This window comes from Dipteris shenzhenensis, chromosome 23, assembly GCF_047967505.1.
Source record: "Dipteris shenzhenensis isolate YYH24624 ecotype China chromosome 23, Dip_SZ_1.0, whole genome shotgun sequence".
Lineage (NCBI taxonomy): Eukaryota > Viridiplantae > Streptophyta > Polypodiopsida > Gleicheniales > Dipteridaceae > Dipteris > Dipteris shenzhenensis.
The window spans coordinates 37,330,633-37,345,361 of NC_141618.1; the positions used below are offsets into that span (position 1 = coordinate 37,330,633).

Genomic DNA, 14,729 nt, shown 5'->3' on the forward strand with positions numbered 1-14,729 from the left:
CCCAAATATACGCAAATGAGAGTAAGAGGGCTTCTTGCCACTCCATGCCTCTTCAGGAATACCACCATCCAAACTCTTACTAGGTGATCTATTGATCACATGCACTGCAGTCTTCATTGCCTCAGCCCAAAAACCACCAGAAAGACTTGCATTGGAAAGCATGCATTGCAACCTTTCTTGAATGGTACGATTCATCTTTTCTGCAACTGGATTTTGCTCTGGAGTACGAGGGGATGTGAGCTCCCTCTTAATCCCACGAGTATCACAGAAATGCTGAAAGTCATGAGAGAGATACTCTCCACCATTGTCAGTCCGTAGGCATTTAAGCATTCTACCTGACTGATTCTCAACCAAGGCCAGCCATTTCTGAAATACCTGGAACACATCACTCTTCCGAGCTATAGCATAAGCCCACACTTTCCTAGTTGCATCATCAATGAATGTCACATAGTATTCAGCCCCGCCTAATGACCGTGTAGGCATGGGACCACATACGTCTGAATGCACCAAATCAAGCATTTCAAACTCTTTCTTTCCCCTTCTTTTATGGGCTGATTTAGTCTGCTTCCCATAGAGACAATGCTCACAAAATTCAAAATCAGAGAAACTCAAATGCGGTACATAACCCAAACGGCATAAGAGTTTCATTCCATTCTGGCTCATGTGCCCCAACCTGCAATGCCACAAAGAAGTGCTTGGCTGCTCGGTTATTGCAACAACATGATCAAATACCCCTGATACATGTAAGGGATACAAAGTCCCACACTTGGCACCCCTGGCCAAAAGCATAGAGCCCTTCTGAATTTTCCAACTCTGAAAGCCAAAAGTGGTGTGAAAACCAGCATCATCTAACTGACCCACTGAAATAAGACTCTTGGTCAGCTTAGGCACATGTCTCACATGTTTCAAAACAAATGCAGACCCATTTGCAAAAGAAAACTTTATGTCACCTGCTCCCACTATGTCACATGCATAGTCATTTCCAAGATGCACACAACCTGTCTTTCCACTATCATAAGTGGAGAACCATTCCCTATGGGGAGTAACATGGAATGAAGCACCAGAATCCAAAATCCAATCCTGGGAATATGCATCATCTGAAGTGGTAAGCAACTCTGCAGATAAACTAGACATGAAGAGAACATCATTGTCACTATCACGTGTGACTGCATTGATTTCCTCGATCTTCACTTTTCCTTTGTCCTCCCTTGGACTCCCTTCCTTTTGATTTGCACCCCAATTTGCATTCTTTTTCTTATCCTTTTGCTCTCTTTTCAGCTTGTAGCAATCCTTTTTCATATGGGCCTTCTTGCCACAGTGGTAACACTCAATGTTCCGTGCCCTGGATTTGCTACGAGACTTCCCTCTTTCTTGGGACTTCCCCCTGAATTGTGATCTGCCTCTTTGCACATTTAAGGCTGCATCCTGCTTGTTGCCATCCATAGACTTCCGTCTAATCTCCTCGGCCAACAAGCTACCCACAACATCATCAAATTTCAGTACTCCACCAGGTGCAGAGTTACTGACAGCTGTACGGAAGGTATCCCATGAGGATGGCAATGAACATAAGAGAAATATTGCCTTAGTCTCCGCATCAAAATTCATTTTCTGAGCCTGAAGCTGGCTGAAAATAATATTGAATTCATTCAAGTGAGAAGCAATGGAGATCCCTTCCTTCATCTGCAGCTCAAACAACCTCTTCATGAGGTAAACTTTATTAGAGGTAGTTTCCTTTTCATAAGTGGCACACAATTTCTTCCACAAATCTTCCGTAGTCTGCTCATTTACTACTGTGAAATAAACTGACTCTGCAAGATGATATAAAGACTATAGCTAAGAGCAACGTCTCTCAATGTAATCATATAATAATAGCTATAATTGCTATTATACCTCTTTGGTTCAATATAAAACTTGGGTCTTATGGCATCATGTCTTTTTTCTATTTATTAAAAGTTTTAAAAATTTTGTGCATATTGCGAGTGACAATGTTATTTTCATGAAATATTTAAGTCTCCTTTCATGGATTTATAAATTTATCACGTCAAGGAAAAACGTCAAGGAAAAATATTCAAAATAATTAAATTAACAAATAACTTAGATATAGCTAGAATTTCTAATATAGGATTATTTTAAATTCTTTCATGTTGGTGCAAAAGTATGGATTGAAAAAATAATATTTTTATGTGAATATGATAGTGCCACAAAGTGAACTCTTGATTTGGGAAGAATATTTTCAGAAAGTAAAATTTTGATTTGGGAAGGATATTTTCACAAAGTAAATTTTTCATTTGGGAAGGATTTTTGGGCTTCATCCAAAAACAACACAAAAAGTCCAAAATTAATGAAATAGGTGTTGATACCTCGATCGAGGTATAGGCTCGGTTCGGTGGATTAAAATGGAAGACCTCGATCGAGGTATTTGCTTGGTTCGGATGTCCATTATTAACTAGAAAAGAATTCGAGCCATGATGCTAGACGCAAGGCATGGCGATGCTCGAGGGCCATAGAGGAAAAGGGAACATGAGGAAAGAAGTATTGACATAGGTGGGGAAAAAGGATTAAGAGGGGTGGGAATGAAGAGAGAGACTATGCCACAAGGGGGAAGGGAGAGGGGGAAGAGGAGCATGTACATGATGGGACGAGGAATGTAGAGATGGAGACATCAAGGGAGGAGAGTCATGCTTTATTTGAAAGGAAAGATGAGCTAGGTGGCTTTACAAGAATGAGCGTGTTCCATCAAGGAATAGCCCCCTCCTTTTATAGCTAAGAGAGAGGGTCTCTCCCAATAAATGCGTCCTCCCACATGCATGGTGTGTGTGGAAAAGTCTTCCATGTGGGCTAGGCGGTTACGCACTCTCAATTGTGTGCGACAACCCTTGGCCTCATTTTTCCACATATATCAACCCCCATATCCCAAGTCTAAGATACTCCCCTAGTCTCTTCCCAATTTTATAATATGTTCAATCATCTAGGAGGACAAGTGGAGGGTTGGCACAAGGAATCTTGCCACCTCATCCTACTTTTCCCATTATTTAACTTGCATTCTTGGACTATCTACACCCCCCCCCACATGGGCCTATCCTACATGGAGGGAATAATCCAATAAAATATCCATCTCCACCTATTTTATATTACTTCTCCCATGGTCCTTGGTCCATGTCTCACTAAATGCAGGCATGGGACCACCTAGGTGGAGGGGTGGCACATGGAGGAATCGTGCCACCTTAACATTTTATAATATAACTACCATGGATTATGTACAGCACACCTTATGGGTCCTCTTACGTGGAAGGGTGGCAAATGGTCATGCCCTGCCACCTCAACCCTGGGCCCTATGCACACCATATTTTACTATACTTTTTCCACACATACAAGCACACACGTATATTTATGCCTTTTACCTTGGTCAAATTTATCCATAACAGTTCCCCCCCCAGGTAGGGAATGCACAGCATTTCCATGCCTAGGACCATCATGCACAAAGAAGGGCTTGAGGTAATGCTTGTTGATCACCTTCTTGCCATATGGCTTATGCAGCTCATGTACTTGTACAAACCCATTGCTATGTTCCTTGATGACTGTGTATGGACCGGTCCATAGTGGAAGGAAATTTTTATTTATCTGGTGGTCCAATCTATTATCAAAGCATAGCACAACATCCTTCTCAGCAAAGTCTCTTTCCCATCCCTTATGAATCTTAGCATCCATGTGGGCCTTTTGTCGGTTCTTTTGGATCTCTATTTGATGAAGTGCAAGGCGTCGAGAGTTTCATCTAGCTTTTCAAGTTGTACCAAGCTGGCCTCTACATGCTCATCTTCTGTCATCCTCTGTTCGCGTGCCATTCTCAAGGCCAGAATCTCTATCTCTAGTGGTAAAACTACTTTAGTACCATATACCAACTCAAAAGGAGTGTGACTTGTAGACGTTTTATGGGTGATGTTGTAAGCCCACATGGCTTCGGTGACCTTTAAATCCCACTGGCTCCTGTTCCCTGTGGCCATTTTCCCCATGGGTTTACAAAGGAGGCCGTTGGTTTGCTTCATTTGTCCCATGGATGCTGGATGATAGATGCTAGAAGTGCGGTGATCAATACCCATGTGAGCCATGAGCAACTCCACTGCTTCATTTAAGAAGGACTCCCATGGTCAGATACTATTTCCATGGGTGTCCCAAACCTTGTGCAAATACGTTCAAATATGAAATTTGAAACTGCCTTACCATTTCCAGTGGGGAGGGTGATAGCTTCAGCCCACTTAGTGACATACTGAGTGGCTACCAGAAGATACTTCTTTTTGCGGGCAGTCATGGGTAGGGGCACAACAAAATCCATTCCTCACTTCTGGAACGGATGGATGGACATCACTGGGTGATGTTGCCCAAGACACAAATCCTTCCGACCAAAGAATTGGCATGGTTCACAAGTTTTGCAATACATAATGACATCCTTGAACAAGGTTAGCCAGTAGTACCTTCTTAGCTGTATAGTCACCGATGTAATGGCCTCCACAAAATCCATCATGATAATGCTTCAATACCTTAGGTACTTCATCTGCATCAATGGCTTGTCTTAATACCCCATCCAAGCCTTAATGGTATAACACCCCATCAAAGAGAGTGGAGCACCTACTATCTTTGCGAATCTTCTTTCTTCATAGCTAGTACTTTCTGGAGGAAAGGAGAAAGCGGTCATAAATCTATAAATACCACCATACCATGGATCCTGTCGCTACAACCTTACATCGAGGCACTCCTCTAAATCAATCAAAGCATTCTTCAAGTTGGAAAACCTCCTTTTACAATTTTGAAAGAAAAATCATATTCTTGTAAAATTGCCAACCATTTGGCCAACCGGCCCATGGGATTTGGTGATTGAAGAACCTGCTTTGCAAGACCATTGGTACAGATTATGATGGACTTTCTAGCCACATAATGCTTAAATTTATCTATGTAGAATACTAAAGACAAAGCATGCTTATCAGCCTCAAAGTAGTGTCGTTCAGTTTCGAGCAATTGTCCAGAAGCAAATCAAACGGGATACATGAACCGATCCTCCCCTTGCTGGAGAAGAATACCTACCAGAGTATGCTCACCAAACTAAGGATTGATATAGAAAGTCTTTGACCAATCAAGATTGTGTAGAATGGGTTTTGAAGCCAGAGCACTCTTGATTTGTACAAACCCATGATCACAATCCTCATCCCAAGAGAAATCAACTCCATCTTTTAATAGCATAGTCATGGGTCATGTCAAAGCAGCATATTGATCAATGAAGCGGCGATAGTATCCTACTAGATTGACAAATGAGCATACCTGACGTTTGGTTGTTGGCGGGGAGAGCTTGAGGATAGCTTCTACCTTCTCACAGTCAGGCTTGATGCCCTCGGATGAGACAATATTCCTAGTAACCTCCCTTGAGTGGCTCCAATGGTGCATTTATCATGGTTGAGGCTACCATTTGCATCATTGACCCTTTGGAAGGCCAACCTAGTCTTCATGATGTGCTCCTTACATGCCAAGAACATATAGAAATCATCTACAAACACCTCCAAGAAAACCCCCAAATATGGAGCAAACACCATCTGGATAAATCTTTGAAAGGTAGTAAGAGCATTGGTGAGGCCAAATGGCATTACTTTGAATGCAAACGTCCCCCAAGGTGTGGCAAATGTGGTTTTAAGCACATCCTCCTCAGCAATTCTGATTTGATAAAATCTGGAGTAACCATCACAGAAAGTATACATCTCATGGCCACTTACCTTCTCAAGAATGAGGTCTTGAAAGGGAAGAGGATGATGGTCCCTCTTGGTGGCCGCATTGAGTTTCTTATAGTCGATGCAAACCCGCCACTTGTTGTTTTTCTTTGGGGTGACTACCACTAGTGAAACCCATTTAGTATTGTGAACTAGAACAATAAACTCAGCTTCTATAAGTTTTTGCAACTCTGAGCGCAAAGCATCGGCTTGTAGGGGCCCTAATCTCCAATACTTCTGAGCCATAGGCTTCGCATCAGGCTTCAACTCTATCTTGTGCGTGGCAGTCACGTGGTGGTGGTGGTAGCTAGTTGCGAAGAGGTCAGGGAAATCTCTGAACATTTCTAGGAACTCATCTTTCTCACTTGGCATGAGGTCTGGGGAAAGCATAGATTCAAGCTATTGAGGACTAGCTGTTACCTTTTCTGCAGGTGGCAGGGTTGGAGACACCCCCATCATGTAAACTTCCTCCTCTGAGAACTCCTCCCCCCGTCTGATTCTTCCATTGATTCAAACACCGAGGATGAGAGAGTATCACTGTCTTGCTCCTCTTCTTCTGCTGGTTTAGTGGCACCTGGTTGCACCAGGATCTTCTCCTTAGAAGCACCAAAAGACATGTGTCCTTTCTTCCAATAGTTGACTGCATCACTTTTTCTCAACCATGGTCTCCCGAGTATGGCTGGGTAACTCCTGCCTATATCTTCGATATCCACTACATAGAAATTGATAGTGGTGGTTAACCCATTGATAGCGATGGGCAAATCCTCAATGACTCCTAGGGTGGCGAGTCATCAACCATCTACTACCTTGACTCGAGTGGAGGAACACCTTGTGCATTTCAAATTCAATTTCTTCATGATATGGGGCACCATGATATTACATGCAGCTCCCCCATTGACACACACACTTTTGACATGGCAATTATCTATGATGACATCCACTGTATGTGGGTGCCGATAAATTTCTTCAGAGATAGAAGAGACCTCTTGTACCTTTCCCTTTTTCTTACTCCTCCTTGTTGAGAGCCCTTGCTGCAACTCATGTCTGACCTTAAGGCTTAATGCTATTAGTTGAGGGAGCGTGATGCTCAAAGACCTTTGCGCAAGGTCCTGAATGATCGAGGAGTCCTCTTGCCCCAAGCCGATGGGAAAATCCGAGGGCGACCACTTACTCCTGTGAGATCTTTTAGTCTTTTCTGTTGGTGGGTCTGCCATCTCAGCATTTGAGGGCTCTGAGAAGGACATCTTCTTCCTACGGTGGCCCGGGCCACAGTTTGGAGAGGGGTCTGAGGTGGTACAACTTCTTTTTCCAAGGTCAAGGATCTCAACGTCAAAATCCTTGGTGCCTAATTCACTTACAAGATTCACCCTCGGAATATTGGGACATTCCGTGCAATAATGACCCTTCTGGTGGCACTTGTAGCACACAACATTGGCACATTCTCTTGGAGGGCGATTGGCTTGATTTCTGATGCCCACCATCTCCTGCCGAAGATCATTCAGGGCCTTCGCTAGGTCATTGAGTCTGGGTTCTTTAGCAGGAGGGCCCGAGGGGGTAGGAAGGAGGGGGGCTCGTGGGTGAGGCTAGGGAAATCTTCCAGGCGGAGGTTGAGGATATACTCCTTGTTGAGGGTAAGAATTAAGGGAGGACCATACATTTGAGGTGGATGCGATGGATACATCCCTGATGAGGGGTGGGGGTATGCCCCTGAGTTGGACCCCCCAGGTTGTTGTTGCAAGAATTGAGGGGGTTGCGGAGGGACAATTGTCTTCTTTGAAGTCAGATTCAACTTTATCAAACTTTTGAGCAATCTCATGTGCTAGCACCATAGTTTTTGGATTCTCCCATTTAAGTTTGAGGTGGAATTCATCACTTGCTCCTACTACAAGGCAGCCCAGTACATGTTGAGTCATTCCAGCTTGAAATCCGGCATTGTGCTCCTGTGTCGCAATTAAATGGTCTAGGAGCACGATCTCTTGATCCACATATCGATGCACTGTCTGTCAACCTTGGCCAGCTTTGGCAAATGTCTTCAGCCTACTTCTCATACCACACTTGAGCCAAACCCTCTAGAAATGTGGGAAGAACCAACAGGCATCTATCTTTAGTAAGAAAGTTGAGAGAAACACGACGGTGCTTGAAGGCCACAAGATACTCATTTGGATTTTCTTCAACCCATCCACAGAACACGGGAATGTCAGCCACGCTTGGAAAATGGAAAAGGGAGAGACAAAATGAGGCTTATCTATTGGCAAACAATGGAAAGAGGTAGCTTGAACTGAAAATCAAGTGAAGATACATCCACAAAGCACACATAGGCAGGGTAGGATGTGACTGGTGTATTGTGAAATATTATACAGGAAGAATCTTCAACATAGAATAATTCATAGACAATCTTCAAAGGACCAACCCTCATGATATTGTATCCATCTTTACAAGCGAGGGTTAGAGACGTGGCATTGCATGAGGTTGTTCATCAAGGCAAACAAGAATGCCATGACAAATGTCAACAGTTGGAGAGCTTCGACATCACCTTTAGCTTCTTCCAGTTCTTGTAGTCGCCATGCTATTCTCCGGGGGGTCACTATGTATAAACCCTCAATATCACGTGTGTTCAAGGCCTATTTGTAAAATCCCTTATTTGTAATTTTTCCATTAATAAAATGTACCCTTTTTCTATATAAATCTGTAAAATTTTCCCAAAATCAATTTACATACTCCCTTATGTAAATTACTTTCTGTAAAATTTAGATATTAAAAATATCCTTCTGTTGAACTCACATGATAGGGTTACATATGATGACTGACCTCCCTGAGATGCTATTTCTTCAAGGGGTGTGCAACTTGGCATCCTTCTTTTGTGCAATGTCTTTAAGGACCCTTTTGATGATCTTCTGAAGTTGGTAAACTCGTATCAAATATACCCGACACTTAGTTTCATGATGACCACAACCTTTGCATTCCTTACAAATGATCACGCTCATTCATGGCTTGTGGCTTTGTTGGGGCAGTGCTTTCACTCTCTTCATGCATGATTGCAGTACAAGCTTTACGTGCCAAGAAATCAGCAACTATATTTTGAGCTCGAGGGATATGCTGAATTTTTACCTCTTCAAATTGTTGGCAAAGTTCCAATGCTTGTTGATGTCATGGAACCAAGCCTTCGCTCTGCACCTTCCACCTTCCACTAACTTGTTCACACACAAGTTGAGAATCTCCTTGCACCTCAAGTTGCTTGATGTGATGTCCTTGCACCTTTTGTAGCCCAAAAATGAGTGCCGAGAACTCAGCTTGGTTGCAAGTACTTGCTGGTGTAGACTTGCTATAACAATACACCTCACCCCTTGGTGAAGTGAGCTTCACACCCACACCAACAGCCTTGGTCAAAGGTTTGTATGCTCTGTCAAATTGGAGGAGCCAAGATGTCATACTAAGACTAAAATCCGGACATCCCAAGCTTCTTGGTAGTCCAAGATAGGTAGAAGGAGAGGGTGGCAAGAATTCAATACTTGAGCAAGACATTCAGCACCAACTAAACTTGCAATCCTTTGTTGATAGTTTATCTTTAGACCAAAATGAATTACAACTTGAAGCTCAAAATGAGGCACAAAAGGTTGATTAGGTATAAAAGGATTCCTTGGTCAAAACATTACCAACCATAGCGAGCCCTAGAAACCTTTGTAGTGAAATCGAGAAGAAATCATTTAAGACGAGCTTATCCATAGGAATTAATAAGCAAATGTGCCAAATCTTTCCCCAAGCTTGGGGAGCATCCCACCCTTCGAAGAATGTCACCCTTTTAATTACCTCTGATGCAGCATGTAGCTCGATCACCGCACAATGAGTAGAATTGAAATCAAAGTCCTCCCAGTGTATCACTAGCTCTTCACCTTGAATCATCCATAGTATATCATCCCACCCGTGGTCTCCTTGAACCATGCATTGTACAATCAGTTGTTAAAGATCGACATGAATATCAAGAAAGAGATCTTGCCAATTGGTAGCCGTGATGAGCGGAGGACCAAGCACCAAATCCTTGAACTCGTCGAGAAGTGACATAAATATCCACCCTCCTCGTGTGGTGTGCATCCAAGGAGTGAACTTGAAAAAGTTCAAAATCTACGATCTAGTATCAGATATGAATAGAGCACATGAAATGAAGTACTTTTGTTTTTTACAACAAGAGGAAACTCCCTACGGTTAGAGAGATATAGTTCATGAGATTTCACCATATAAGCAATATCATTACACTTTCATCACTTCCTATTTACTGGCCCATTGGTAAGTCTTCCTTTTGTGAATGGGGAGGTCTTGGGTTCAATTCCCACTCCTTAATAAAAAGAGAGGAAAAGAGAAGAGAAGAGGAGAAAGAGAAGGAGAAGATAGAAGGGGGGGCATGAGGTGATCTATTGCAGATGCGCACGAGCAATTTTGTGTGGTGCCACACAATAGATGTGCAGAAGCGACTTTGCACAAATGGTTGACCAAAAGACACGTGGCACTACACAGAAGACGCACAAGAACCCAGCATATGTGGAGGAACCGCAGGTGGAAGGCACAGAAACTAAGGAGGATGATCATGAGATAGGAAATATAGATAATTAAGCCATTACCCATGAGGACAAGTGTGCCATTGGTGATGCTAATTTTGATGAGCACAATAGCAGATGTAGTAGTGGGGTGAATGTATTTTTAGATCTCCACATTGGTTTGGATATTAAAGTAGATAGTTTGACAAGGGTTGAGCTCATTGAGGATGACAACAAACCTTAGCCCATTATTGATATTAGCAAAACTATTTTATATATTATCTCATTCTCCTCACCTCACTTAATTTTTGTATATGTGTGTTTGCTAAAAAGCATATTATGGTGTGTGACACATGCAAAGCATTGATATTTTTTTAAAATTATGTGCTTTGGTAATCATGGCAATGTTTTGAAAGTAGTGATGCACATTTATCAACCTGCAGAAAAGTCTTACTCTCTGCTACGTGTTTATAAATGTGTCTAAATACGTATCTAAAACACAGGGTAGACGTGCTATTAGATGCATTAATAATCATGCCATTAGATGCATTAGTAGATGCGCCCACATTTTTACTAATTCTATTTGTGCCTACAGACGTGCTCACTATTTTGCATGTCTATCAGGCGTGTCTATAGTTGCTTTGTCTTGTTGTGACCTGGTCACACTAACCACACACACATACCATACACAAGCACATATACACCTTGTAATCCTTGGTATTGGCCCATTACATCAATTTTCTTCCAACAAAACCCAAGTGTTATGAACAAAAATCCATTATGAGACAAAGTGATGACACCTTCATCATTATTCCGAACTCTTTGAGAAATTTCACGCACTCAACCGAACAAATTAAGTACATCAATAGCATGTGTGTCCTATACCACAAGATCACACATTCCTCCACTTATACTACACAAACTCTCAAATGAATAAACATAATGATGAATGCATACTGGAAATATCACTTAGGAAAAAACACATTCTTAAAGCAATAGATCAATTCTCTGAAACAATTCACAATAAAGGGAGAATATTAGATGACACAAGAAAACACAAATGGCCTATGTACTACCATTCAAATAAAGGAAGCTATGCTTGTGGAGCTATGCTCATGAAACATCAACCAAGAAGATGGATTCGTCAATGGAGTAGAGGGAATCTTCATGACAATGCCAAGTCACGTGGGAAAATATATAGCATGATATTATTTCCTATAAAAGAAATTGGAATACAAATTAGAAATGATAATATCAACACATTCGAACCACACATCAAAACTGAATGGAATCCAATCTTTAGAATTACAAAAGAACTTCAAATAGAAGCTTCAAAAATGAGCATCCTTACTCGTGAATAGATCCCTTTTCAACAACCAACAACAGCCGCCAAGAACCATCCATAGAGCTCGAGGACTTAACATTAGACAAGGTAGCATTTTCCTCTAAAGGAGTTCTTTCACACGGACTAGCATACATTGCCTTGTCACATGTAAAGAAAACATAGAACTTATACTTGTTGGAACCCCTTGAGGCTAACAACTTCAACGTGAAAAACGAGGTTCAGAAAGGGATGGCTAGGCATAAATATATACAAAAGGACACCTAAATCAACAAACCTCCTACAAATGATGGAGAGTTTCAAAATGAAATTGCAATTACAATAACGAACAACTACCTATGGTTCTCAATAGGATCACATTTGGACCACCATTTGAGTTGAGTTTAAAATGACAGGCAAGCTCGTAGCTCCTATGCTTATTGGAGTGGTCATTTCATCGTGTAGATCTACATCTAGAAAACAGAATACATAGCTTCATAGCACATTTCAAAGCAGGGCCTTAGTGGGATCCCCACCTTGCCTTAGTTGTGGACAAACGATTTATTCTCTCCCCCTACACCCAGACTCGCAACAAACATTAATTAATCCAGAGACAAATCATACACTATTCTGAAACAGTTGAGAACCAACCATAGGCTGTGCATCTAGGCCGCTGTATGCGTGCGACGCAGATCCATGAACAGCTCTTCGAATTTGCGCATGTGGAGAGGTTGCAGGCTGCAACTTATGGCAAGGCTCCCATCCCTTGTAGGAAACAGAAGCGCCACTCCCTCGATATCTGGGAGCGCTGGTGTCATACACATGGGCTTCCCCCACCCAAAATCGGACTCGTGCACGGGCATTCTGCTCCAATCGACGATGTTAAGGTTTGGAGATTTTCCTAAGTCAAAAACCGGCGTCATCGCCATCTTCGACATGTCCTGCAGAAAATCGAGAGTTGACCGTAAATACTCATTGTCCATCCTTGCCAACCCATCATGAATCTTTCCTGCTATAGATTCCAGGGACTTGCAAATGACATCTCCTGCCGTGGATATGGGACTGGCGTGGAATACAACATTCCCACAGTAGCCTTTTGGAAGCGGCGGCCTCAACCTTGATCTTCCGTTAACTCCAATATAAAGCTTGATTTCTTGGTCCGGAGAGAGCTCGCGAGCCTCGCAGAAACACCTCCAAATATGCGCTGCTACCATCTCGAAAGTAGTGTATTTCACCACACCCTCGCAGTTGCAGGCTTTCAGCTCTTGTAATTGCTCACTGGACAATTTGAAAACTCGTCTTACCACTCCGTTTGCCGGTGTTTTAATGTCACGAGATTCCATCGCTCCTTCTTTTGGGGGAAGCCTCAGCTTGGGGGGCGGTTGACACTCCACGTGGGGGAACATTGGCGCTGGAGGAGACCTTGCTTTCAACAGTGTCCGATCGAAGACTGGCTGTAAACTAGGCGCTACTCCCCGTGCAAGGTCTGCCCATGTATTGATAAACTGAAACCAGGCCACCCCATCAGCGATGGAATGATTCAGACCCACTCCAAGGGAAACACCACCGCACTCAAAGAACGTTACCTGCAGCCCAAGTCACCCGCACGCAGCAACCATTTTTAGCTTGTGCCAGAAATGAAAATGAATTCTAGTGTAACTTCATAATCAAAGAGATGGGAAAGAGTGGAAATGCTACTTGAAGGATAAGCAATGGCCAAGAGGTCCAGTCCAGTGAATCGTCCAGTTTGGGAATAAGCGGCACAAGGGCAGGACCAAGGGTGAAGACTCCAAAGTCTTCCATTCCGGTGTCCGCCGTTGCTTTTACAAGTAAAACACCAGCTCCGCTGCAGTTGATCTCTAGTCGACCATCGCAATCTTTCTGCAGCCGGCCTGCCATCGGGTAGTATGGTACAAGGGCTGCACTAAGAGCCTCCACGAGAATGTCAAGAGAGAAGAAATTCGCGCTTCCATCTGGCTTATAAAAGTACACGATGTTCACGTAATAGTGACCACTCAGGACGTCCATATTGGACTGCCACAGTATCGTTTGAGGAGTTGGGGTTCTGGGTAGAACCATTGTCGAGGTTACTCTTGTGACAATCATCTCTGCTGCACTAGATGAAGAAATGAAAGTCTTAGAGAGCAGGAAAGAGGACACGAAACACGTCTCCCGCAATAGATGAAGAAAATCGAATCCGCTAGTGGTGGCGCAGGTCTCATATAACGTGTTGGCAGGCCTTTGAGACTGAGTTCGGGAAAGAGTGCGTTGTGGGAGAAGATGGGGCGGCTGCTAACGCGATTAACGACTGAATGAGGGGAGAAAATGCTTTTATATAGTTGTTCTGAAGGTGCCACAATCTTCCAAAGTCTACAGTTCTACAATGTGCCTCTTAGTTCTGTTGGACGCATGCACAAGTTGCGGGCTGCAGCCATCCATCTGGACATGAGCGTTGCGTCCGACGTCCATCATCTCTAGGGTCCCTCTAGTTGCGTTGGAGTCAGTTGGACGCATGCACAAGTTACAACAATTGCAGGCTGCAGCCATCCGTCCGGACGTCAGCGTTTTACGTGGATCATCCAAACATCAGCGTTCCGTCGATTATCTCCAGGTGGCCGGCTGCCTTTTATTATTAGTTCTATTGGAACTTAGACACATGCACAAGTTACAACAGACTCCAGGCCGCTTTGGCATAATGATCGTATTAAAAAGAAAATTAACAAGGTGAATTGATTCCGTAGGCCTGCCCTTTTCAGATTGAGGAGATGTGGGACAAATTATCCTCCAATACTATGTAAAAAAATGAAAGCAGTCTAGTTGTCACTGGTGGGGCAACGGACTAGCGATGACTATACCCCCCTCCCCGTCATGATCTCTTTAATTTTCCAACTCTTTGCAGAGTGTCTTTCCCGTTGATTATTCCATTTTATCAATGGATGGAAGGCTACCCATCTTCTATCTGCGTGTGATCTTCAGTATTGACACGGATGGTGTGAAATTGGTTTGATTCAAAGTGATTTTCTGTATGGAGTACCATGTGGTTAGACCAATATACGAATGTACGTCCCATGTGCATGCCGGTTATTAAGTTGTTGCACCAAATGTGGTCTATATTGGAGCCATAGATTG

General features: G+C 43.0%; 1 protein-coding gene across 1 annotated transcript; it reads right to left on the minus strand.

Annotated features, from left to right (window-relative positions):
• Nucleotides 1-3,737: 3,737 nt before the first annotated feature.
• On the minus strand, nucleotides 3,738-13,679 carry LOC147887331 (shikimate O-hydroxycinnamoyltransferase-like). Its single transcript, XM_087394280.1, has 4 exons — nucleotides 13,299-13,679; nucleotides 12,423-13,186; nucleotides 6,335-6,404; nucleotides 3,738-3,827 (listed from the first exon to the last, which is right to left on the minus strand). The coding sequence occupies exons 1-4, from the start codon at nucleotides 13,677-13,679 to the stop codon at nucleotides 3,738-3,740; spliced, it is 1,305 nt and encodes a 434-aa protein (XP_087250406.1).
• Between the last annotated feature and the right edge of the window lie 1,050 nt (nucleotides 13,680-14,729).